At 40.7% G+C, this 24,929-nt stretch overlaps 2 protein-coding genes across 5 annotated transcripts in view; one reads left to right on the top strand and one right to left on the bottom strand.

The window, feature by feature from the left end:
• The window catches only part of LOC119501653 (dedicator of cytokinesis protein 7-like), a 36,755-nt gene extending 12,128 nt beyond the window's left edge, over window positions 1–24,627 (bottom strand). Inside the window, exons 1-27 of one of the 4 annotated variants that reach the window (XM_037792149.1) lie at window positions 24,403–24,626; window positions 22,000–22,087; window positions 19,976–20,154; window positions 19,727–19,795; window positions 19,458–19,584; window positions 18,808–19,020; window positions 17,519–17,604; window positions 17,336–17,402; window positions 16,923–17,072; window positions 16,040–16,120; window positions 15,660–15,816; window positions 15,404–15,534; window positions 14,055–14,148; window positions 13,785–13,947; window positions 8,533–8,650; window positions 6,964–7,034; window positions 6,737–6,875; window positions 6,519–6,620; window positions 6,348–6,434; window positions 5,108–5,339; window positions 4,290–4,454; window positions 3,991–4,163; window positions 2,373–2,474; window positions 1,914–2,000; window positions 1,356–1,451; window positions 479–619; window positions 73–186 (exon numbers count right to left, since the gene is read on the bottom strand). In XM_037792149.1, the coding sequence (XP_037648077.1) occupies window positions 73–186; window positions 479–619; window positions 1,356–1,451; window positions 1,914–2,000; window positions 2,373–2,474; window positions 3,991–4,163; window positions 4,290–4,454; window positions 5,108–5,339; window positions 6,348–6,434; window positions 6,519–6,620; window positions 6,737–6,875; window positions 6,964–7,034; window positions 8,533–8,650; window positions 13,785–13,947; window positions 14,055–14,148; window positions 15,404–15,534; window positions 15,660–15,816; window positions 16,040–16,120; window positions 16,923–17,072; window positions 17,336–17,402; window positions 17,519–17,604; window positions 18,808–19,020; window positions 19,458–19,584; window positions 19,727–19,795; window positions 19,976–20,154; window positions 22,000–22,087; window positions 24,403–24,452 (3,282 nt within the window). In that variant the 5' untranslated portion in view covers window positions 24,453–24,626. Of the gene's footprint in view, window positions 1–72; window positions 187–478; window positions 620–1,355; window positions 1,452–1,913; window positions 2,001–2,372; window positions 2,475–3,990; window positions 4,167–4,289; window positions 4,455–5,107; window positions 5,340–6,347; window positions 6,435–6,518; window positions 6,621–6,736; window positions 6,876–6,963; window positions 7,035–8,532; window positions 8,651–13,784; window positions 13,948–14,054; window positions 14,149–15,403; window positions 15,535–15,659; window positions 15,817–16,039; window positions 16,121–16,922; window positions 17,073–17,335; window positions 17,403–17,518; window positions 17,605–18,807; window positions 19,021–19,457; window positions 19,585–19,726; window positions 19,796–19,975; window positions 20,155–21,999; window positions 22,088–24,402 lie in introns of all 4 variants that reach the window. The other 3 variants (XM_037792146.1, XM_037792148.1, XM_037792147.1) reach the window with 3 other exon arrangements.
• si:dkey-114l24.2 (uncharacterized protein LOC107990273 homolog) lies at window positions 9,954–13,171 on the top strand. Its single transcript, XM_037792175.1, has 4 exons — window positions 9,954–10,466; window positions 11,357–11,500; window positions 12,512–12,622; window positions 12,715–13,171. Exons 1-4 carry the CDS (start codon window positions 10,155–10,157, stop codon window positions 12,730–12,732), a joined length of 585 nt encoding a protein of 194 aa, XP_037648103.1. The 5' UTR covers window positions 9,954–10,154; the 3' UTR covers window positions 12,733–13,171.
• Window positions 24,628–24,929: the final 302 nt, after the last annotated feature.

Raw genomic sequence — 24,929 nt, 5'->3', positions numbered from 1 at the left:
CAGTATAAAATGTGCGTGGGAGCATTAAAGTGTTTGATATTAAAGGGAAATGGAGAGGGGAGCAATAGACACCTGTTTGTAGTAGGAGCGGATGAGGTTGAAGACAAAGCCCCGGTCCATGAGAGACAGCAGGTCATTCAGGAAGAAGGCCAGACTGCTATTCAGCCTCTCCACAAGCTCCACATCCTGACAGAGAGAGAGAGAGAGAGAGAGGGAGAGGAAGAGAGAGAGAGTACATATGATTACATAAAAGGGAAGATACGATATCAAAAGAAAAACAGACATGTCTGGTCACATTGGGTTATTCAAATCAAAGCATTACGTAAGAGATAAGGCAACTTTCTATTAACTGAACACTTTTTAAACAACCTCTGGCCTTCTAATATTACTCTTTGCTGTACTTTACTGAAAGTCCATGTTTTTTTTAAATGAACAGTTAATCGCTTGAAGTGTGTCCAAGTGTGCTTGGGCTGTGTACCTTGTGGTATCGATTGGCGATGTCTGCGCTGATGGCACACACGAGAGCAGCGATGTCGTCCACAAAGCGGTCTGGGAAACGCTGACGCCTGGCAACGTCCAATTTGGAGGTCAGGAATAGGTGATGGGTCATGCTCTTTGTCTAGAAGAGAGGAGAGTCACTTGATGAAATATATGAACTATCCTGCTATAATAATGGTTCCTATATGATGTGTGCTTTGAGGGTTGTTTTTCTCTTTAGACTCTTACGGGGACTCTGACGGGGGAAGCTGTTATCGACACTCTCTTCAAAGCCACCAGACTCCTTTGACAAAAACAGTCATTTTAACTCACAGAACACAGGAGTTGCTGGTCTACCACTGCCTTGATCGGTTAGTTTGTTTGCATTATTGTGTGACTTTGTTTTTTTTAAAGGTTTAGTTTGGATTCACCAAAGTCACACAATAACACAAACAAACTAACTGACCGATGCAGTGGTAGACCAGCAACTCCCTTGTGCTGGGAGGTAAAATTACTGTTTTTGTCAATGGAGTCTGGTGGCTTTGAAGAAAGAGAGTTCCCCATCGGAAAGGGCTGTCTGACGGCAAGGTATAGCAGTGAAAATATTCTAAATAAAGCATACACATAAACTGTTATTGATTTTTTTAGGTGTCTAAAATCCATTTTGCTGCTGCCCCTGTCCACAGCTGTACGCTGCTTTGCTCCCGTGCTGGTACTCCTGTCTGTTTCTCCAAACTGGGGGTGTGCCGACTGCCATGTACTGTAGGTAATACACTGACTATGGATAAATACCTCATACAAACCCACTTCAAAACATCCAAACTATCCCTTTAAGAAAGTGGTGTAACATTAATATACATACATAAAGACATACTCACCATAAGCTGGAAGAAAAACCAGGCCTGCTGCAGCGCTGCTTCCCTCACTGAGCTGGTGCTGACCACCCACTGCAACGCCAGCTCCTCGTGGAGCAGCTACACGTGAACCAACACAGAGATCCTTTTAGCTTACACGAGCAAACCATTTGAGAAACTAGATGAACTATTAAAGTGGTGTGTGCTTGTTTTCACAAGACGCAAGCTATGAGCTGTAACCGTGGTTTGTAAAAGATAACAATTGTTGCTGTTGTTGTTAAAACAACCTGAAATAAAAAGCTTTATTATATATGATTTATAGTGATAGTGACAGTAAAAATTTATTTAACTCATTCATCAGTAAATCTAGCACAGATTGAGGCCTGAGACTTTCAGATAAAAGACTATTAAATGTCAGTGTATCAACTAATACAAATTCACACCAACTTACAGGAAGACACAACTGTTAAAATGTCATGAATGGTGATGAATGTTGACGAAATGGAAAGTTGATGAATGTTAGGACATCAAAATGTGTTAGTTTGTTACTTTACAGTTTGTTATAGTGGATGTCAGTTTTACCTTCTTGGTAATCTGCCTTGTGGGAACTGAAAAAGAGGCCACGCTGTCCAGAAAGGCAGACATGCGATTGTTGCTGCGGTCGTTTGCCTGACATGGAGTGGCGGTGAGGTGAACACACAGAGATGAGGACAAAGTGATGTGAAAATGGATGAATGGAAATGGATGGGTGGCCAGAGAACTCTCTATGAACTCTGGTAAAGCAATCTGATGAGCCCCGGGCAGAGATTATGTTCTCTCAAACACAACAGATGTGGTCTGTTAGTCGGCGGTGAGAGGATGAATTGTGAAAGACGGACGAGATGCAAAAGGTGTGACAGGCTAGCAGAGTGAGAGGCAGACGGAAAACAGACGCGACCTCAGGTAGGTAATGACCCAGGTGAGTTGATCAGAGATGGTTCAGGATGGAGGTGGTGAAGGTGAGGAGGAGGAGGAGGAGGAGGAGGAAGAGGGATTTGGCACCTGCTTGAGCTCACAGCTGGAGTTGGGGTTTCGGCGTAGCACAGATCTGGAGCCCCCGGGGGCATAAGCAGAGTTTACCCAGGAGTGGGAGCGGTCAATACCCTGCCGTAAGCCACCAGAGACACACAAAACACACACACACACGGTGCGGCAAGAGGCAAGGGCACGGTGAGTAAAGGGAAGGTAATAACCACATAAGATTATTTGAAGGATAAAACTGGGAAGAAACAAATAAGGGACGTGGAGTGTAGGAAGGTGAAGCAAGGACAGCAGAGAGGGGAGAGCAAAGGAAAGACTGGAGGTACTGAATGAAACAAAAGGGACAGAGGCACAAAGCATAATTGCATCTTTGACATGAGCAGCATCATTAACTGTTGGCACAGAGTTATCAGTCAACTGAGCTTATTCAATCTGCTGTGAAGAGCTGAGACAGTCATTACAACAAAATAACAGACTGATATGGGATAAACAGAAAGTGGGAATATGTCATAAGAGCTACCGTAAAAAAACACTGATTTGATCATTTTGTTGTGCTGCTGTTTCTTTTTTAATCTAACGGGGATATAAATAGAGAATAACAAGATGGAGAGTCATTATTTAAAAATGACCTTTAATGCTAGACAAAATAAAATATGAGACAATTTGCGAATGAAATGAACAACAAACTCCTACGACAACACAAGTTAGAGCCAATACATTACACATTTCTCACAAAATATTAGAAGACGACTAAGAAATGTATCATTTTAAGAACTCTAAAATTAAATATGAACTATTTGACTGCTTTCATGACTTTCAAAATGACTTTAAAGCAGGGCTATACCGTCATTTTTATACATTTGAAGCTTCTGCTGAGGTTCTCGAATGAAGCTTCGAATGTCTGTCGCCATATTTAATGAGGTCATCACTCTAAAAAAAATATATAAAATATCTCAAACAAAATCCTCAATTCGAATAAAGTGATTAATCGAATTAAATGAGCTAGTCTCTTTTTATCAAATTAACTTTCTTTAAAAGGTACACTGTGTAGGATTTGGCATAATCAAGCTGTGTGGTTGCAGATTGCAACCAACTGAGTACCCCTCTGCTCACTCCTCCCTTTCCAAGACTGCTGTACCGCAGTTTTGTACTCTGCGGCTCACGTTACCAGCAGTTTCACAAGCGTGTCGGAGAACTACGGTGGCCTTCAGGTAACGTAAAAAGATGACAGGCTCTCTCTAAAGCCAGTGTTTGGTTTGAGAGATTGCAGTGAAAATGTTATTCTTGAAAGGCTAAATGCCAAAAAATATGGATTGAAGCATAATATTTCGTGAGTAAAAACATGTTGGAAATTTTGGAAATGATTACTATCGATCTGTTTTCAATAAATATGAACTTTTGGACTTTACAACGCTCTGGTGTTATCGGAAATGCCGGGTTTGAACAGACTGAACAGACATGCAAAAGAAAAAATATAAAGCTGCGCAGAATTCGAATGTTGATTTTGAATTTGAATGTCAACGTTATGAAGCTTCAAAGTATTCAGTACAGCCCCACTTTAAGGCTTTTCCAGAACTTCCACTCACACTAACTACAGCAATAGTGGTATAGCTCTAATAAGAAGACAAGAGCAGCTCACCTTGCTCCCCATGATCCTCTGCACCTCTTCATCAGGAGAAATTGGGGTACTGGCCAGGTCCGGGTTGGAGTTGCTGATGCTCTTGGAGCGGGACAGGTGGAGGCTGCTCGGGCGGGCTGTTGCTCTCGATATGGTGGCGTATTGCATCGGCAAATCGTAGGCCTGCGTGCCAGCTACTCATGGAGATGGACAAATAGAAATGGTGAAATATTAGCAAGTCAGCAGCCATGTGCCCAATCAAATGACTGCTAGTGTTCCAGTGAAAGGCTCTCTTTCTGCTTCTCAGATTGGTGACTCACATGTCGGGGGTATTGTGGGTTCGGCGGTTGGCACGCGGAAGCAGTAGTGGATGTAGGACACCAGCAGGTTGTTGCGGCCGTGCTGGTCCTGGTTCCCCTCCAGGTTCTTGTGGATCTGGTTGACCAATAAAGCCATAGCTTCGAAGGCAGCCCGGCCCAGGTTCACTGTGGATACAGTAAGAGGTAGAACTTAAAACTATCACTGGGAAAAAAAAACATTTAGCATTATTGTAGAATATAATTTCAAACTGGCACGATTTATGCTTCACAAATTAGCCACAATGCTTATTAAAACATTAACACAATTTGATGTAATTATAAATAAGTATCTGATGTCCTGTCTTGTGTGTCACTGAAGTTGGAAACAATAAAGATTTGGATGTACAGTAAGATGCATAAAGTAAATGAAACAGGTTTGTTGCCTAAATCATAAAAAATAGTAATTTTTCATGGAAACAGGGCTCCCTGTGCATCTTCCAGCAGCTAAATCAGGTGCCTCTCAGCTCAAAGACAGAGAACTTCCAAGGGAAAAGAAAGGACTGAAGCACACTGATTGAGTTGCAGCCTTTAATTGTGCAAACTGACTAACGTTTCAACTTCATCTGCGTTAAAGAGCTCTCTTTGACTCACAGTAGTGTTGAAGCATGCACAATTAAATGCTGCAAATCAACCGGTGTGCTCTAGTCCTTTCTCTCCCCTCGGAAGTAATTATTTATTATCCATCACATTATCTACTCAAATGATCGAATTAGCATTTCAGCCTTGTTCCGGGAAGTGCACTTCAAATCTCAAATAGCCGTCCTTCAGAGCTCGCTCACCGATTTGGCCCGCAATGACCGGTGGGTAGACGATGAGCTGAATGAGCTTGTTGAGCAGCTGGTGCAGGAACCTGACGCAGGTATCCAGCAGAGCCCCTCTCACAGCAGCCATGCTGGCCTTCAGCTCCCCCTCCATGTTGGCCTCGGTGATGATGACGTCCTTCAGGCGGAAGGGGAAGGAGTACTCCTCCAGAACATACACTAGAGTGAAGAACTTATCCAGGTGGGGGTCCTGGAGTTAACAACAGAATAAATATGAAGTATCACTTGAACTGGGGGATGAATTTTAACTTGGCAGCAATTTTTGCAATAACATTTTTGATAGGTTGAAAATCCAATACATTTTTTGAGACAAGATTGAGGGTCTGTGATTTTCTGAATGCAGTGTTCTGACATTACATGCATACACTGCTGATAGGAGCGTTGATAATAATAATAATAATAATTTTATTTATGGAGCATGTTTCATACAAGAGAACAACTGAACTCAAAGTACTTTACAAAATAAATAAAAATGCAACATATTCAAACAAGGATAGACAAGAGAAAATGAGACAACAATAGGACAGTGGATGCTAAAATATATAAGTGAGAATAAAAACAGAGACCATTAAGAATAAAAAAAATGAGAGAATTAGAAAAAAAATAAAATAAAATAGTATGACATTAATTATAATCTAAATTAAATAAATAGGTTTTCAGCTGTCGTTTAAAAATGTTCACAGTGTTGTAGTACTCGAGGTCCACTTTTTGAAGGTCTCGTCTCGGGATCGATCGCATTTTTACTCTGCCTTGTGTCGTCTCAGACAAAGAGGACTCTGGATTTTATTTCAAGACCGGGTCAAGACCACAACTGCAGGGATATCACTAAGTTGCCTGTGCATTGTCTGAATTATTCGCTAACATCATTACTGTAATTGACCATAGAAAACAAAATATAAAATTCACCTCTGTAATGCCTTTTGATTATTTTATCAAGACATCGCTCTGGACGAGCAAAAAAACTCTGAGTTGTTGATATCTCAAATGTCTGTAATATATTTCAGTTAGTTTAATTTTCTCTCCAGACAAACGCTATGGGCATTTCCATTCATAATAGATGAAAACTATTAGTAAAAATGAATTACAGTTTCAGAACGTCCCACAGTAACACTAACCTAATTTCAATAGGGTTTTTAAAAGTGGGAGAAAAAAAACATGGAAAAGCAGAAACTATAGTATGAAAAGCACATTTGTGTACCTGAGTATGAACCGAGGAGGCCGCCGTCACCTCAACATTGAACACTGCTTTGTGATTATCCACCCACTTCATGCCTGGGAGCTGGACCTGCCGCAGAGTGACATCCAACTCATTTAACACAAAGGAATAGGTAATGACTGATATAAACACTATCTCTTTAAACACACTCACGTCAGGGGTGAGCACAGAGTAGCTGGGTGGGGGCTTCTCCACCGAGACGGGCAAACTGAAGGAGCCGGTGCGTAGTCGGCCGTGCTGCATCAGAGGGATCCACTGAAAGAGAGAAACGCGATCGCTCACCGATGGCAAGACAACAGAAGAAGGAGCCATCACACAAGTAAGTGTGGGTGGAAGTATTAAACGTGGGCCAGCTGAAGGAGAGTACTCACGGTGTAGCCCACAGGAGTCTCCAGAGGAGTGTTCTGTTTGGTCTGGCAGCTGATGTGGTAGAAGGTGAACAGCAGATGGTGGTTGTCTGTCAGATTGGCAGGAATCTTCATCTTCATCTCCTCATAGAACTCAGGAGACCTTTAGAGGAAGAGTTAAACACAACGTTTAGAGGAAGCCACGAGCTGGACCGACTCCAGCGGAAGGTCAACAGGTGATGGAGCCTTACTTGTTATGGTAGATGATGGGAGTGTACGCATCCTGCATGAACTCAGCACAACTCGACTTCCCAAAGATGACCTGTCAAACAGCAGAGTTTAAATATGGTTGTTCCACGACAAATAGGAGGAAATCCTGTGTCTGATGTGGTTTCCCCACACAAAACTTGATTTCTTAAAAATTCTTAAAACCGCCTCAGTAACACTTTATAATCACCATCATTAATAAATGGTAAATTTGTTGATTAAACTTTAGTTAATAATGATTTTACTGTTAACAAATGATGAAATTATATTTAATAATGCTAAATAATTATTAGTAATGCTATAATTTATGTTATTTTAATAGTTTATTGTTGCACACATTATAACATTTTATATATTATATCAAGTATTTGTTAATGATTACCAAATGAGTTGTAAACCTTTAAGAAATTGTTCGTAAAACATCTATAAACATTACACAGATTGATAGACCAGATATTTGTAACACTTTAATGGTTATTAATTGGATTGTAAATTGTTTAAAAAACATTTGGATGGCTATTATGAAGTTGCACGTGATAATTATAATACCTTATTGAACCATCTTTAAACATAATGTTTATAGATGTTTTACAAACAATTTTTTAAAGGTTTACAAATCATTTCGTAATAATTAACAAATAGTTAATATAGTATATAAAATATATACAATATCATGTGTGAAACAATAAGCTGTTAATAAATAGTTTAGTAATGTAATCAGAATTTAATAGTCATCATCTCTTATCAGCTTTGATATAATTATAATCATATAATTTATAAACCTCATATACTATTACACAAACTAATGATAAAATAACAAATTATAGCTTAACTTATAATTATTAAACATTATTAATTATCATTTAATTGTTTGTTAACAATAAAATTACTATTAACTGAATTTAAATTAACTATCCATTTACCATTTACTAATGATGGTTATTATAAATTGCTACCAGTAACATAAGCAAAGGGACTTTAAAGAAAGTTAGCAATCATTGATATTATTCTTTTTTATTATTAATCAAAATCTAATAGGCAATATTAATAGGCCTATTTATCTGTACAGGTAAATTAAGACAGTTTATATGGAGCAATCATTTTAAATTGATACTCCACCACACTGAGTATAGCACTAGATGGCAACACCCAAACAGTGTATACAGTATAACAGTGTTTTGATTATAAGCATGTGGACAACAGAAGAGAACTGGATTATGTTGGAGGAGGAGTTTGAGAAGTTTCTGTGGATGTCTGACAACAGCCTTGTTCTCCATAAATGAAAAAAAATTACAAATTTTAGCCTTCCAAGTTTACCATTCAACCATTTCATATTCATTAAAACTAGTTGCAGTTCAAACATGAAAGATCACTAAATGTAACTGGAGGATTCTTCCCTCTGTGCTCAAGAAAATATTTCCCTTTGAAGAAGTTCACTGTTTACAAGAAGACATCATACACGGTTTCACTGCCTCAAGCTGTTCTGTGTGACTCAAGTTTCATTTTCCTCACAACAACATCGCAGTCACTTATTATCCTCGACTGTGACTCACCGGCAGAGCTTGACTGGGATCCTCTGCTGCCATGAACTGGACCTTCACAGCGATGTTCCTCACTGAGCCCTGACGGCTGCTGAAGTTCAGACTTTGTGGGTAAACGTAGAGCAAGTTTCTGAAAGGCAAAAGGATGCAAGGTAGGGAATGAGAAAGAAAACAAGGACTTAAAGTAACATTGGGCTTCATTCACTTATGTGTGCTCAGATATGTTCTTACTTTGCGCACACAAAATTGCTGTCGGATTCATGACACGTGCGTACCGGACAACTTTGTTCTTACCACCGTGTGTATGTTAGTGAATCAGAATCATTCTAAATTGACAGCCGTGTGCAATCAGCATACTGCCACGTCGCCATTTCTCTATATAAGGAAATATGTTTGCCTAGAGAGGTTTATTATGGAGAAAGCAGTGAAGTTGTTGTAAGAGAGAAACATGCCCCCTAAAGCAAAAAAAGCTAAATCATTTCGCGACTCAACAGTGGCTACATACGCGCATTTCCATGGCACTATAAATTGGTGGGAGTAGCTGATCATTATAGGCCAAGTCAATAAAAACAATGAAAGCTGTTACTTTTTAATATGGACATTTTCATATGCTCTATTGTAATCATGACAAGAATTGATGAGGATGAAAAGGCGTCAATTTCATTTGGCCATAGCATTAGTAAATTAACTGTTTTAAATATTGTTGTCTATTAAAGCTTATTTTAATGAATGCGATTTTAATATGCTATGCATTTTTACAAATTTCCCCGCTGTAGGACGAATAAAGGATTATCTTATCTCATCTTTTTTAATTAAAAGCTTTGTGTTACGTTTTCTAAGACAGCCGGGCCTTCATCATTTGTGTGTATGGATGGTCTGAGGCAGTTTTAAATTTGTTCGTACTATTTGTACATAAGTATTTGTACACACGGTTTAAAGATTTGTTTGTTTACTAAAGATCACAGATTTGTGCAGATGCACTGTTTGTGAATGAGGCCCATTATTTTTTTTATTTTTAAATTGTACTTAAATGACAATCAGAGTCATAATATACTAATCGTGGGAGTCACTTTGACACCCTGGTTTCAGCTTGTTATGCTCCTGACAACTTACAAAAGCATTTAATCGTCTTATTCCCAGAAAAGAAAGAGATAGAGTGTCATGTTTGCACATGGGGAAAAGTGTTGGCTTGTCACCTTAACTCCCGTCCAAGGTAAACATTCGACTTAACATTTGTTCATATTTTGCAACAGCTCAGTTCATCCACTTGTCAAGAGGCAATGACACACCACAAAATCACATATCTTTAAAATAACATTAAATACTGCGCAGATTATGATGCTGCTCATACATTTTCTATATCAAACACAGGAGGGTTACATACATCGTTAAGTATGTAACATATGTTCGTGTCCTACATGACAAAATAAGTCTCTCAGGGGTTAAACTTCAAGGCAGGGTCATGGAAAAGACCTGTGATCGAACCACAGCTGAGCTAATGTTTGCCAGGGTATTGCACGTGCACATCCAATATAAGGCGCACTGACCGCCCTCCAGCCTTTCCTGGCTGAGAAATCAAACTTTTGAACAACTGAGTGAAAGTAGACTATAGTTTGTAAGCGACTGCCGGTATTATGAAGACGATCTGGGGCCTGTGTCTGCTTTGTTTGGCCGGGGGTTTAAGAGCGGTCATCGCAGCACCGGTCAGGAAGACCGGCAAGATGGAAGACAAGACTGCGCCACAGGAAGAGGTCAACGTGCTCATGTTTGGTGTCATACAGTTCAGCGAATCCCTTAACTATGTTTATGAAAGCACTGAGGCGAAGATAGCTCGAATCAGCCAGACTCTGAGGAGCCATGAGGGGACTCTCGAAAAGCTGGGGAGGCAGACTGAGCAGGCTGCAGAGGTGGAGAGACAGATCAAAGAAGTAATACAGCTGCTACAGGTAAGAAATATGTAAACAACGGATTCCCTGTGTGCTGATGAATGGTTGTGTTATTACAAGAGAGATCGCCACCGAGAATTACAATCAAACTGCAGATCTGAAAGGCACAACCTGCAGGAGTTAGAGGGAGATAGAGGAAGTATGTCAACTATGTAAAATCCCCATCAGATTGAACTTCTCTGTTTCTCAGCTCTAAAGAGAAAAAAACAGCTGAACAGACATAACAGAGCAGCTCTTTGCTCATTTGCTAAAGTGGTAAACAACACAACCTAAAAAACCCCTATGTAAAGGCCTTTACACACCGGGGGCATGACAAATAAACGACACGAAAATGTGAAATACTCGCCTGTGATTATTCTATGTTATTGTGAAAGGTAGAAACAGAAGGAGTGGATCTGGTCTGCGCTGCCTCCGTGTTGTTGTTTTATAAATATATAGGCACAACTCAACCTGTTCCGCAAAACGTGATTGGTTGATGCCTTTATTCGCAGTGCAAAAACTCAGAAAAATCAAACTCATTCCAAAAAAAAAGCTGCTTTTTCACTGCATTCGTGTTCCGTGTGAAAGTACTCACGACAAAAACATTTCTAAAAAATATACTGACGTACAAATTAATCGCTCGGGAAAAAAAACGCTGCCGGTGTGTAAAAGCCTTTAATGTTCTTGCTTGGGCAATCATCTCTTCTTCTTTTGTAAGACCCATAATCATCATATGACTCTTTAATTTATTTCTCTGATGTATATGGATAAATGTGACTCTTTCATCTGAGATAAGAGAGTGCGAGTGTCATTAGAAAGCTGCATGTCACACTGTGGGGCCGGCAGCTGCCAGCTGCACTGGGATCGGTGTTGGGGGATGAGGATAATATGGGCAGATGCTCTTTTGACAGGCCCAGATGGTCAAGCAACAGGCTCAGACCAAGAGGACTAAAGAGTGGCTGGCCGGCAAGGAGCAGGAAGGGGTGGAGCTGAAGACAAAAGTGAAGAAGCTGGAGATGTTTCTCAACACCAACATGAGCATCAAAGAGCTGCAGGTAACAGAAAGCTGAAAGTCTCTCTGTAGTTAAAGCTGAAGTTAGTGACTTTGAGCAAATATGTTAAAGTTATTTTTATAAAACTATCACTATATCCTGACAGTAGTGCATGAGACAGATAATCTGTGAAAAATAGCATGCTTCTCTGTGTCCTCCTGTGCTCCTAATGACATTTACTAGATTTCAAAGACTGAAGGAAAACAACCAATCAGAGCCGAGGAGTCTCTACAGCAGCTGTCAATCACTGCTCACGAAACTTGCAAACTCCAATCAAAAGCGGTAGTGTTTCCGAGCACCAGAGTCCCTTTAGGAAACCTCTCATTTTATTGCGGGGTGGTTGCTGCCGGAGGTCCCGCTGAAGTGAACTGAAGGTGTCTTGTGAACCTGCATAATTTCGTCTGATTTCGCAAATATCCGACCCGGAGGCACAAATAATATAGCCAATATTCTCGCTGATGGTCTCGTTTACTTATTTAGGTCATATAGAGGCAACGTCAGTGTTACATTGAAACTGTTTCAAACAGTTAGTAAATGAGAAATCAACATGCAAATCCCGATCCCTTCTGAGGTCCCTGAATTTACCAGAATGTGACCGTCATATTTAAGATACATTTTTTTTTTGTTTTGCCATAAGCCACAAACTTTCCCAATTTTACATCTAAACAGTAGACTGTACTTGACTCTGATTGGTTGGTTTGGTTCAGGTGCGGTAGAAACTGCAAATGCCATTAGGAGCAGTAGGAGGAGGCAGAGGAACATGATTTTTTTTCACAGATTATCTGTCTCAAGCACTACCGTCAGGATATAGAGACAGTTTTATAAATATAACTCTTTATCATATTTGACCAAAGTTCCTGACAGCAGCTTTAAGAAACACCCTCACTGTCACACCAGCCTGCTTATATTTGCTTTTGGTTCAAGCAAAAGCACCTTAACATATTTGAACAGCAGTCACTGATTTATTGACATACAGGAAGTACAGGTTACTTTAACTTTATTCCTGTTTTTTAGGAGAGAGCAGAGGAGCAGTCATACATCTTGAAAAGTTTACAGCATTTGACCCAGTTCCAAAAAGAGAACATCGAGACTATGAATGAGAAGCTCTCCAAACTGCAGGCGATGGAAAGTCACTTGTTCAGAACATCATGTACTGTTTTAAACTTTTGATGTTGTTTTCATTTAATTAAATTTCCCGTTTTATTTCCCCCCTCCAGAGTGAAGCTATGACATAGCTGTTTCAACATTCACCACTGAGGTCTCACAGTCTCTCACGTCCACCCAGATCTCAACTCTGGAACGTCACTGCACTCCCTTTCGACCCTGCAACGTGTGCTATAGATCTACTGTATGGCCAGGAAATTGATTTGTTAGTACTCATATGATTATATCCTTGTTGTTGCAGCTGTCATCTATTTCTTATGTAAAAATGTTTGTGTCTTTTGTTTGTCTTAACTTTGATGTACTTAGTAAACCTTGTTTTTAAAATGAACCATTCAATTAAATCTGTTAAATTATTAAAGATTTATTTAAAGAGTCATCTGTAAATACATATATATATATATAGAAAAATCTCAAAGATGATAGCTTGCTTTTTGTATTTATATATTTTACAGAAAAATAATCATCAATAAAATGTGTTTCAATTTGATTAAAAATACAAACTAAAGTGAATTCAGAATGACTGTCAAAAATCAATACCCACACAAACACAGTACGCCATGCATGCAATGAATGGGTGAATGTATGTTTGTTCTATGGGTCAACTTACAGGGCCCTATTTAAACATGCATGGCGCAAATGCATTTAGGGCGTGTCCAACTCTACTTTGTCTAGTTAAACGGCGCATAATCTGGGCGCAAAGCAAGGCCCAAGGGACAAAGGGGTTGTATTTAGTCTCCTAATTAATCATAGGTGTGTTTTGGACGTAATATTAATCAAACCAAGTGTCATCTCCCATTCCCTTTAAAAGTCAGGTGTTCCTGGACATTGCTATTTAAAGGACGGACTCGGCAAATTAGAGAAGTGAGCGGTTTTCTGCTGAGGAAACGGATCTGCTTGTGTGCAAAGTGAAAGCGTGATACATGTGATCCACAGCCAGTGCACCCTCTGCCTCCACTTGACTGCATATGAGCAAATGCACTGATAACCTATTTATTGACTGGTGCAGCTTTGAGGGGCAATGCCTGTCCAAATGAGCTTTTGTGCCCCCCCCCAAAGAAAATTCATTATGTCATAATTAACATTGAACATGACAAGAGCCCACAGAGTGTAGGTAAACACTCACCTGTAGGTGGTGTGCGGTGTGTATACGTAGCGAGCGGGAAACTCCAGCACGTCTTTGGTTGGGCGAACACGTGGGTCGGGGTAAGGCTTCACATGAAGCAGCTCCGGTGACAGACAGTAATGAGGCGAGTCCGGAGCCGGAGAGATGTCGATCTTCAACTGGGCTGAGGGACAGAATAAGTCATGGATACACAATCACCCATAATCCTTTCTACATGAATTCAGATCATTTCACATAAATATCTACAGTGTGTGAGCATATGGCGTTTACCTGTGACGGGCCTCAGTCGTCGCAGAACAGAGGATGGTCTACGCATATCTGCCAGGTACTTGTAGAGGTCCTCGTCACTCAGTCTGTCCCCCTCCTTCATGTACACAAACAGAAGAGCAGAGTTTTAGGATTACAAAAACCTCATTATAATATAATTATAATAACTGTTACTTCTAACATACACAGAGGAACAACAGGGCTGCACTACAATAGCTGTGTTGTAGTACAGTTCAATTGTCAAGCATATTCCTTATGGGAATATCCGAGAAGACACCGACAGCGGAAACAGCTGATCAGTCATGTGAGTTCAATGTTCACTACGTCAGAACTTAGGCCCTGATCACACTGAGCGCGTTTTGCAGGCGGAAAATGTGAGGCGCACTACACTGCCTTTTTATTGCCCGATCAGACAAAGCGTTTATTGCAGTTTGCTGCTACTTTGTATTTTCTCCCAGGCAACCACCAAATGAGTGCTAACATTACATTATTACAAACCATGAACTGTACGCCACTCAAATAGTTAATAGTACAGTTTAAATGAATGAAAATAATTTACCCTGAAACCTCAAGTATCGCACTACTTTGTTTCCTACTGTTTTCTGTTCAGATCATGGTAACTACGGATGGTAAAGTCATAAAGCTCCAGGTATTCAGCAAAAGTCATCACAATGAGAAACAACGCTATTGACGTTGGGTGCCTTTTCGTTCTGAGCTGAATTTTTTCAGGGCAAAACGCGAGGCACATAAAGTGGATGAACGCGAGGCGCTCAGCAACGCAAAAGCAGCGCACAAAACTGTGGTCTCATTGAAAACAATAACAAAAAGGCTGCTAAAACATGCTGTGTCTGATCGGGGCCTTACTCGGCAAAGGCAAAAAACATCTCAAACGAGTATATATATATATTTTTTTATGTTTTCAAACAGCTTTTCTAATGCACGCATAAAAATATGTGAATGGATACATGGCTAATTTTAACTTCTTATGAAAATATCTGTGGTTTGTGTACATTTTTGGGGGTACTGGGGGCTGCTTGCCAATTCTTCCCCGTACTTTTATGATGGCAAGTGTCCAGCCTCTTTTAAAGAAATCCATCCTTGATTCATTCATTGTTAAATACACAAGTTTCATTTTTGTTTAGAGATTAATGGTCAAAGTAGTGTCATCTTAACTTGTGTTGTTTCCTCGGCTTCTTCACTGACATGTCGTGTAATTCAAGACTCAAATCTGGACTTACTTTTGCCGATACAGTAACAATACTCAGCGTTATTAGTAAAATATTTAGCCACATTACAGTCAGGATAAAGGTAACAACAGTAACTACTAAATGTGTTATAAGACAGAGTCTGACCTGTTTAAAGAAGTTGGTGACAGTTAACGTTGCTGGACGGAAAGTGGCAAAGTTACACATGTCATCCCCGACACTCATCCGCTCAAACCCCTTTTTCTTCTTCTCATTCCAGGTCCCATGACCTTTTCGCTCTGGCAGGAAGAAAATCATATCAGAACATATATTAGAGAGGCATGAATGTTACTTATGTAATATTTGTTGTGCGTGCATGTCTGACACGGGATGAAGTTGAGGACGTGTCTGAAGTCAGCAGTACCAGAGTCAGAGTCCGGGTCCGACCGATCCAGACCTCCCACACTGCTGACGATGTTGATAAGGTGAATGGCCGTCCAGGCAAATGGCATTCGAAAACGGCCAAGACGACTACATGACTGCTCCGCCTGCAGACGCAGCTTCTCCAGCTTCTCCTTGTGCTGAGGTGGGACGAAGAGCAGACAAGATAAAAAAAAATATATATAAATATAAAGACAAGCTTAAAATATCTGCTGAGCTGCCACAGACGATGGTAAATATTGCAGCTACCCAGACAGAATTGAGTAATGCAGATAATGACTAGACAGTAAAAGTGCCGATAAGCATCCTGGCTGCTGGCCCTGATCATTGCAACAGTTTAAAACATATTTTTGGCTTCATTACCTTGGACGAATCTGACTCTTTCATGACCATGTAGGGTTCACAGCATTCTCCAATGTCTCCTTGTTGAAGGACTTTCTCAAGCTGAAATACACGCACACTGTTGTTAACACATCTTTTATCACATACTAATATTTGAACTTGATTTTTTTTTAATTAATATAAGTTAAGTAGTGCTTAAAGGGATAGTTTGGGTGTTTTGAAGTGGGTTGTATGAGCTCATTTTACAGCTAAACAGCACACTACAAGATGTTTCTGATTACATTTGAGGCGAGAAATAGGCATTACAGTAACAGAATATTGATTAATATTTGATCAGCACTGCCTAGTTTGAGCGTTTGATCGAAGTTTGCGAGTGATTGACAGCCGGCTCTCATAGACGGCAGCTGATTAGTTGTTTTCCTCCGGTCTGTGAAATCTTGCAGATGCCATTAGGAGCACCGGAGGACTCAGAGGCACATGTTTTTTTTCTTCAGATTACCTGTCTCATGCACTACTGTCAGGATATAGTGACCGTTTTATAAAAATATTTATTTGAACCATATTTACTCCATTTCTACCCACTGCAGCTTTGAACTAACATTTATTATTTTAGGTGTCTAATATACATTTTGCTGCTTCCCCCGTCCACAGCAGTATTTGACTTTGTTCCCGTGCTGGTGCTCCTTTCTGTTTCTTCAAACAGGGGGCGTGCCGACCGCCATTTACTGTAGGTAATACACTGACTATGGATATGTACCTCATACAACCCCACTTCAAAACAACCGAACTATCCTTTTAAAATGCCAAATAAAAGCGCGAGTGAGCTTCTGCATGAGCTGATAAGAAATGATTTTATTCCATTAACATTTAGATTATTCTGTGTAAAAGTGTGTTCTCTCAGTACCTTAATGACCAAGAAGATATCAGCTGAAGGGTATGTGATGGAGAAAATGGCAGAACGGGCCAGTGTGGAAATGGCCATGTTGGGTGTGTGCGGTTTCAGCAGCCCTTTCATCTGATCCGAGTTCAGGTCAAAGTAGAAATTCTCAGAGATCTGTTGGAGGGAAGATTGAGATAAGCGGGAAACAGCAGAGGGAGGGGAAGGAAAGATGATAATGGAAATGTACGTCAAGGGATTTTAATTCAGTTTTGACTCGGTGATCTAAACCACTAAGACCACTTAGACCTTTTTGAGACACGGTAAATTTGATTAGTTAAGCATGAGCTCAGCATTACGTAAGCGCTTTCAGAGAGTGAAAGTCATTGGACTCATTGCATCAAATATAAAATGATCTGCTGGAACAAAAAAAAAAATACCTTTTTCTTTTCCTTGATGTCATACAGGGCAAGGGTTCCAAATATTGGCTCAATTTCTATTTCAAACCTGAAAAACATACAAAATCTAGTTGTTAAATATGGAGAGTATCGCGGGTATTTCTAATAATGAATCAAGAGCGTGAAGACATAAATGTCAGCTGCTATATTTTAAATGTTACTCACTTCAGAGACAGACACTTGACCATGATCCTCTGGCCACAGTGTTCCTTGGGCACTTCAGGGACAGAGCATCTCTCTACTGCTTCATCCTGACACACACACACACACACACACACAAAAAGGCCATGTACAATACACCCACCAGCATAACATTTACACAGATGTCATGGCAACGTAGCGGCAGAGAAAGCGACAGTGTGGACACAGACATAAAAGAAGAAGGATGGAGCGAGAAAAGGAGAACATTGAGGGGAAAAATGCAAACAGCTCTGGGTTTGCAGACATTATGGACATTCACTTTAAGGGAACATTCAATAATGTTACTCTGAGCTGAGCAAATGGCACTTACTACATTAACCAACATTTCCAACCAAGTATTCACTCTGTGTTTTTAAACGCATACATTACAGTAAAGCCCCTTTCCCACTGGACAAAAAAAACAAAACACTACCACCTACTAACATCTGGCTTTTTCTTTAGTGGGAAAGGTCACAATCTGCATTCATTCCCAGGACAAATTACTCTGCAGTAGTCAAGGGTATATATCGGCTCCAGCTCCGATCGGCAGTGATGGTAAAGCTTAACATACTGCATTATTTAATATAAACTAGTGATCAAGAGTCATGAAGAATACTTATTTATATAATAAAATCACAGTTTTTTTTAACTTTAAAGGGATAGTTCAGGTGTTTTGAAGTGGGGTTGTATGAGGTATTTATCCACAGCCAGTGTATTACTTACAGTAGATTGCCTTGCAGACACGGGAGTTGCTGGTCTATCGCTGCCTCAAACAGTTCATTTGTTTGGTGTTTAAAAGGGTTAGTTTGGATTCACCAAAGTCACATAAAACAAACTAACCGATCAAGACAGTGGTAGAACAGCAACTCCTGTGTTCTTTGAGGTAAAATTACTGTTTTTGCCAATGGAGTCTGGTGGCTTTGAGGAGAGCATAGATAACTGCTTCAGTTCCCTGTTGAAAAGGCTGTCTGACGGCAAGGTAAAGCAGTGACATTTCCTAAATATGGCGTACACTTAAACTGATACAGATTTTTTTAGGTGTCTAAAATACGTTTTGCTGCTGCCCCCGTCCACAGCAGTACATTGTTTTGCTCCCGTGCTGGTACTCATGTCTGTTTCTCCAAACTGGAAGCGTGCCGACCGTCATCTCCTGTAGGTAATATACTGACTATGGATAAGTACCTTATACAACCCCACTTCAAAACATCTGAACTATCCCTTTAACATATCCTGTTCCACAACAAGAGGCAGATACAGGCTGGTTTAATACAAACCTCATCAGGGGGAGGGTACAGGCCCAGCAGATCATTGTGGCGCCCCTGCTGGCGGGCCTCGGTATTGCGGTGGTCCATGTCCTCTGCAGCTGCACGTTCCAGCACAGACGGCAGGAGGGCGTCCGGGGAGGAATTCTTCAGGTCAAAGATACTGGAGGCCCAGCTGCCCCGAGGAGTCTCATCGAGGCTGACTGAACGCCGCTTTGCGTCATCCTGAAGCAGAGTGAGACGGAGAGAGGTGAGATCATGTGTTGTTTTTCCTTCCAGGCAAAGATGTCACCTTTAAGAGCTCAGAGCAGATGTTTTAGAAACAATATGCTTCAGATCCTATTACCTTATTACCCATTAATATGAGTCATATGGAGCCGGTGTAATGGATAATGGACAAGGTATATCCTTTTATCCATTACTCATTCTCCATATGATCAACTCGCTGAGTAGAATACCACTCATACTGCCTTCTCCATCATAATGACACACAAGCTTCACTCTCCACATCTCTTTGTGCAGGTATTAAATGATGAAGCCTCTAAGCTTTTACTCCTGGCAACACTGTATGTACAGTAGATTAGTTTAATGAACCTAAAGTGGCTGAACGGTAACTCAGCGGTTTTACGATAGCGTGTCCTTTGAACATCCCCATCAGCTACCTGGTCATCATGGCGCTCAGCAGCAGCAGCCTCGTCCAGCTCAAAGGTCTGTTTGGCGAGCCCTCGCTGCCTCTCCCTCTGTCGCTCAGAGCTGTGAGGGGTGTGTGCGGTGCTGTAGCGTTGATATCTACAGGAAATCAGGCAAAAAGAGTCGTCCCAGTAATCATGTAACTGTCAATCACGTCAACAGTGAACAGGGAAAAGCGGTGCACATTATTAAACAATAGATGAAACATGTTCTGTGGGTTAATTCAGCTGACACCACTTACTTCCTCTGAATGACGAGCCAGTCATCTGTGTAGACTGCCAAGGCGTCTCTCACTCTGGGATCCAGGGAGCTACATAGGAAAAAAACACATTAATAATTGAGCAAAGCATGCTTTTAATATTTATGTTCGTTCAGTGTCACAGAGAGAAAGGCTTTGTTCCTGTCTGTGGTAATGTTTGTCCTCCATTACAGTAATATTAGTCCTCTGTGTGGGATGTGTGTTACAGTATGAGGGTTGTGTTGGACTCACTCCTCTTCCTCAGGCAGCGGGGGCTCCAGTGTAATGCACTCTTTGTCCAGCGGGAGGAGCTCCAGGTCGTCCTGGGGGAACTCCAGTAGCTGTCGGAGCGGGCCGGGCTCCACCCCGGGAGCGTGACTGCTCACATACTCCTCGTAGTCGACTGGCTCAACCACCTCCGTCAGGGGCAACTGTCAATCAACATTAGACTGTTATGTACCAGTAACTATGACATGACAGATCCTAATCTGATCAGCAGGATCAGAAGGAATTACAAGGAGCAGTAAAAGGAGACAGGATGTCATTAGGTAGACCGATACGGGATATTAAGACATTTATACATCGTACAAAACACAGGAAATGGATGAAAATAAAACAGAGAGGTAGTCATGTAAAAAACAATATTTTTTTTCTCCGGTGACCTTGTGAATATGTTTATGAAAATAGAGCTGCAACGATTAATCGATTAGTTGTCAACTATTAAATTAATAGCCAACTAGTTTGATATTCGATTAATCAGTTTGAGTAATTTTTCAAAAAAAAATCTGTGATTCCAGCTTCTTAAATGTGAATATTTTCTGTTCTTTTCACAAAACACAGTGTCAAAAATTGTACATTCCTGCACATTGTACATGTTCACATTAACAAGATTTTTTTCATTTTTATCCCTATATTCTAACTTGCACTATTTTATTTCTTAGATTCTCATTCTGTTTTTATTACTTGTGTGATTTTCTTTTATACATATTTAATGAGCCCGAGACCCAAGATTTTCATTGACAATAACTGCTTCTGTAATTGTTGTGCATTTGATAATAAATAACTTGAAACTTGATAAGTTTAACGTTGTATGTGAATGGTGTTGCGGTTTTCGGTTCTCCATTGTTCAAATCTCGATGCACGTACCTTCCTTTGTTTATGTTACAGCAGACGAATCTGCCAGACACGACGACTAGCAGTCACTTAACGTATGTAAAACCACTAAGTGCTTAAATAAATGATAGTTTAACCTCTTCCACTCCTTGAGGGTGGCTGTCTGTAGCAGGCTCAGTTTTAGAGTGAAGGTACTGGTATCATATAAAACTAGAAAGCATAATAATCCACTAATACCAACCATGTCATGCTAGCATGCCGGGAAAAATGCTAAATGGCAATATTCAAAGGGGTCCCTCCCTTGACCTCTGACCTCAAGATATGTGAATGAAAATGGGTTCTTTTCTTCTGCATACTGGGGTCTCTAAACAGTCTTGGAGTTACAGAAATTGGGTATCACTGTAAAGCTGAGACTGTTGTGGATCCAATGAGCCCAACTTTTTATTTCTGATTCATGACTAGAACAACTTGACACACAGTGCTGAGCTGCATCTCAAATTATCTTCAGGTTCCCAGCTTTCAGATGACGTACACCACTTCTATGTGACATCTACTGTTGACCTGCTATGTCCCCCTAAAGACCTCCTTCACCCCCCTAAAAAAGACAAAAACGTGTCAATGAAAAAGAGGGGTTGAGTGGAAAAGGTTTATACATTGTCTCAGTAATATTACCCTGAAACCTGTTTTCGCTCATCTCTTTGGCTCTTCTGGAGCACCTCTAGACTGCACTGAGTTAACAGTCTCTTCTCAACAACCTTTGTCTGGTTTCTGCTTCGCAGCGGAGTCCATAGAGAGTATTCATAAATTTCTGCTGGACTACATCAAAACTCCACCGTCATCCTTGTAAATTGACAACAGACATTTTCCAAAACACAGTGTCTTATATAACTCCCCATTACTCTATTTTGGGTGAGCATCCATGCAGAAACCTCGCCTGGCTGTTAAACAACACAGGTGAGCGACAGCAGGTGTATCATGTTTCAAAACCACCTCCCTTCACGTCTGCTGTCAACACTAATTAAAACTACACTCATCCGCATTCTGCACTCCTTGTAACTTAACTTAATTCACAAAGTTACACCTATCCACTTCTGACTTTGCTAACTGAAGCTTTAAAACCTACTGGCTTGAAACTCTGGCAGGTCAAAAGCAGTGTGACTCACCGGTTGGTGTGCGCCTCCTCGTTTCTTGGTCAGCTGAGGAGAGCCATAGTCTCTGGACACTTGTTTTCTGACCTCTGCAGCTACCGTCCTGAGCAAGAGAAAGATGTCAAAGATTTGTCAGCTAGTAAACAAAGGCATACATTTTCAGACATGAAAACTAGCTGTAATAATCCTGTTAATGGTCAAGATGTGTGGTGTTGAAAACTGCAGAAATAAAATGCTTTTTTAAAATGATGATGCTAATTTACATGTTTCAGGTTCCATGTTAAAACTATACAATCTGCAAAGCAGACATTTTTCAGCTTCTGGTACCAGTAGCAATGCTAAAGGCCAGCAGCTGTTCTGAACAGGGACTCAAGCGGATCTCATAGGGAGGTGGCTAGCTGGCTCCAGGGAGCAGGCACCGAGCCAGAGCTCTGTTCGTGGCCTTTATGGACTAACGGCAAATGGGAGGCTTAAAGAGAAACAAAGCAGAAAAAAAAAAAAAACAATCCTCACAGAGACAGCAAGCAGCTGCTCCTCCAGAACCACAAAACGTCTGTTTCTTACATATATACAGCTGCAAAGGCTTCAACGTTTCACAAACCATGGTCCTCATGATTACATAGCTATGGTTCATACTTCATTCCATCAATATGCAGAGAAGAAGTCCTATGACCTCTACTTCCATCTCTAAGATGATGCAAGACTGCATGTTTGAATTTTATGAGCGCTATATCCTCACAAGATGTGGAAACACTTTCTGCAGCCTTCAGTTTAAAACAGGAAAGAGGAAAGCTATCGACTGCAAGGGCAATAGCCCGAACACCCACTTCCCACCCTTTCCTGCATCCGGCACTAAACAATGGTCTCGGTCCCACTTAGGAGAGGACGGACTGGACTTAAGGAATGCAGTAGGAGACTGTTCGATGAAGCTAATATCTCTACAGTATGTGTTATTGACGATCGACAGGCATCTAAACAAAGTGATATGCTACCATTAGTGCAATATACGAATCAAAATAAATCCACCTTGTGATGGAGCCTGATCCAAAGTGTATAATAACCGCTGTACTGACTGATACTGATTTCAGCAAAGGTTTTCACTGGGCTGAGAAAATATTCACTTGCAGGTCAATGATAAGAATCTGTCATCCTTGTTTGTTTCCGTGAGAAGCTATTGCAAGCTGTTTCTCGATTAAATGAACTGTGACGACAAGGTTTGGTGCAAAAAATGTAAAGCACAGAGAGGCACAACCCTGGACAAAATCAAGGTTTGGAGGAGCCCCATTTATATATAAACTGGGGAAAAAAGTTCGTAAACTTGTGTTTGGTGGATTATTTCTCTGTTGTTACAATGCTAATTGGCATTGTATTTTACATCTTTGGAAAGCCTGTTTATTTACCTTCACAATGATGTCCAACTTGTAAGGATCATGCATTTGTGGGATGAGCAGCCGAGCTGATTATGTGGGTAACGCCCAAGAAAGATTTGCCAAAATGCTCTGATAATGGCAAACAGTGTATTCTCCTGTTGGAATTGACTCTTGTTTTGAGTTGTTTGGTGGATTGGATGATTGAACTCTCTATCAGTAACAAGGAACAAACAGGAGAATCCTTACAAGTTGGACATCATTGTGAAGGTAAATAAACAGGCTTTCCAACGATGTAAAATACAATGCCAATTAGCATTGTAACAACAGAGAAATAATCCAACAAACACAAATTTCCTACCTTTTTTCCCCCAGTTTATATATAAAAATAAGATCTAATGCAGCAAACAGGGAGACACTTGGCTGCAAATACTTCCACACACACCAGTGTTGTTAAAGCATGCTATTCTAAGAGCCAGTTGACAGATGTGGAATGCCTTTACTCTTTCTCCTGGAATCTGATGAATGTTTATTTAGTAAAATAAGACAAACTATATTTCCAGTAGTAGTAGTAATAGTAGTAGTTGTTTACCTTTCCATGAGAAGGGAAAACCAGTTTACAACATGTGGAAACAGGTTGCTACTATAATGCTGCAAGGCGTTCACACGACAAGAACAAAAACATCATAATAAATGACATTATGTTATGTGTTAAAGCATTTCCCTCGTTGTTATTGTGTTTTTATTACTCACAAAATGACAAATCTGAGTCATTACATTAGCCCATTAGCTTGGCAATCCTTAAAGTAGCTCAATCATTGTTGATGACAATGCTTCTTGTACACAAAACAGGCTATTCAACTCTGCAAAGTGCCAGAGACCTTCAATAAACATGCTTTTATATTATAGGAAGGTAGTTGTGTTTACACTGACCGGTTTATGGTCAGTGAAACCTTTCAGATCCTAGCATAGTGGCTATATATATGTATACACCGTGTGTCCAGCAGGTCACTCTCAGCTGTTAAACAATAACTTCTGTTCACAGTCTCACCGGTTGATTTTATGAGCAAACGCCCTCCTTTCGCTCGCTGTAGATGTCATTTCTAATCCCCCATGTAAAAGAAGCTCCTCGAAGTCAAACTGGAAGTACTCTCCTCCTCCTTCGCTTTGGCTAAAGTCCCCGTCTTGTGTGGTGATGCCACGGACTCTTCCGACCGCTTCCTTCTCTCCACGCTGGGACTGCTGGGCACCGGATCCCCTCCTTGTTCCTCCTAGCGGCTGGGAGCAGAACCGTAGTGGCTAGAAGGGAGCCAGCAAACTGGGGGGTAACTCTCGCGAGATTATAAAAAAGGTAATTAATTAATTTCGAATAGTTAAGTTTAGGCATTGACATCGAATATTTAAAGGTGAGGAATTGACTTTGAATAGTTAAGATTAGGCATTGAGGTCGAATAGTTCAAGTTAGGATAGGTCGTCGGGCAAAGTCTCGCGAGAGTTTATGCAGACCTCAGATCAGATTTCCATTCTACACACGGCAGCTGAACCGCGGCCGTTAAGGGTAGTGGCTAGAAGGGAGCC

Source organism: Sebastes umbrosus, chromosome 14 (assembly GCF_015220745.1).
Source record: "Sebastes umbrosus isolate fSebUmb1 chromosome 14, fSebUmb1.pri, whole genome shotgun sequence".
NCBI lineage: Eukaryota > Metazoa > Chordata > Actinopteri > Perciformes > Sebastidae > Sebastes > Sebastes umbrosus.
Note: the sequence above shows the minus strand (reverse complement) of the source record. Positions and strands in the feature narration are given on the sequence as shown.

What these genes read in the sequence shown, in the direction of transcription:
- si:dkey-114l24.2 (XM_037792175.1), top strand. Translation starts at nt 10,155, where the DNA reads ATGAAGACGATCTGGGGCCTGTGTCTGCTTTGTTTGGCCGGGGGTTTA. An exon ending in AAGTAATACAGCTGCTACAG is followed by an intron (nt 10,467 to 11,356) that starts GTAAGAAATATG and finishes CTCTTTTGACAG; the next exon opens with GCCCAGATGGTCAAGCAACA. An exon ending in TGAGCATCAAAGAGCTGCAG is followed by an intron (nt 11,501 to 12,511) that starts GTAACAGAAAGC and finishes CCTGTTTTTTAG; the next exon opens with GAGAGAGCAGAGGAGCAGTC.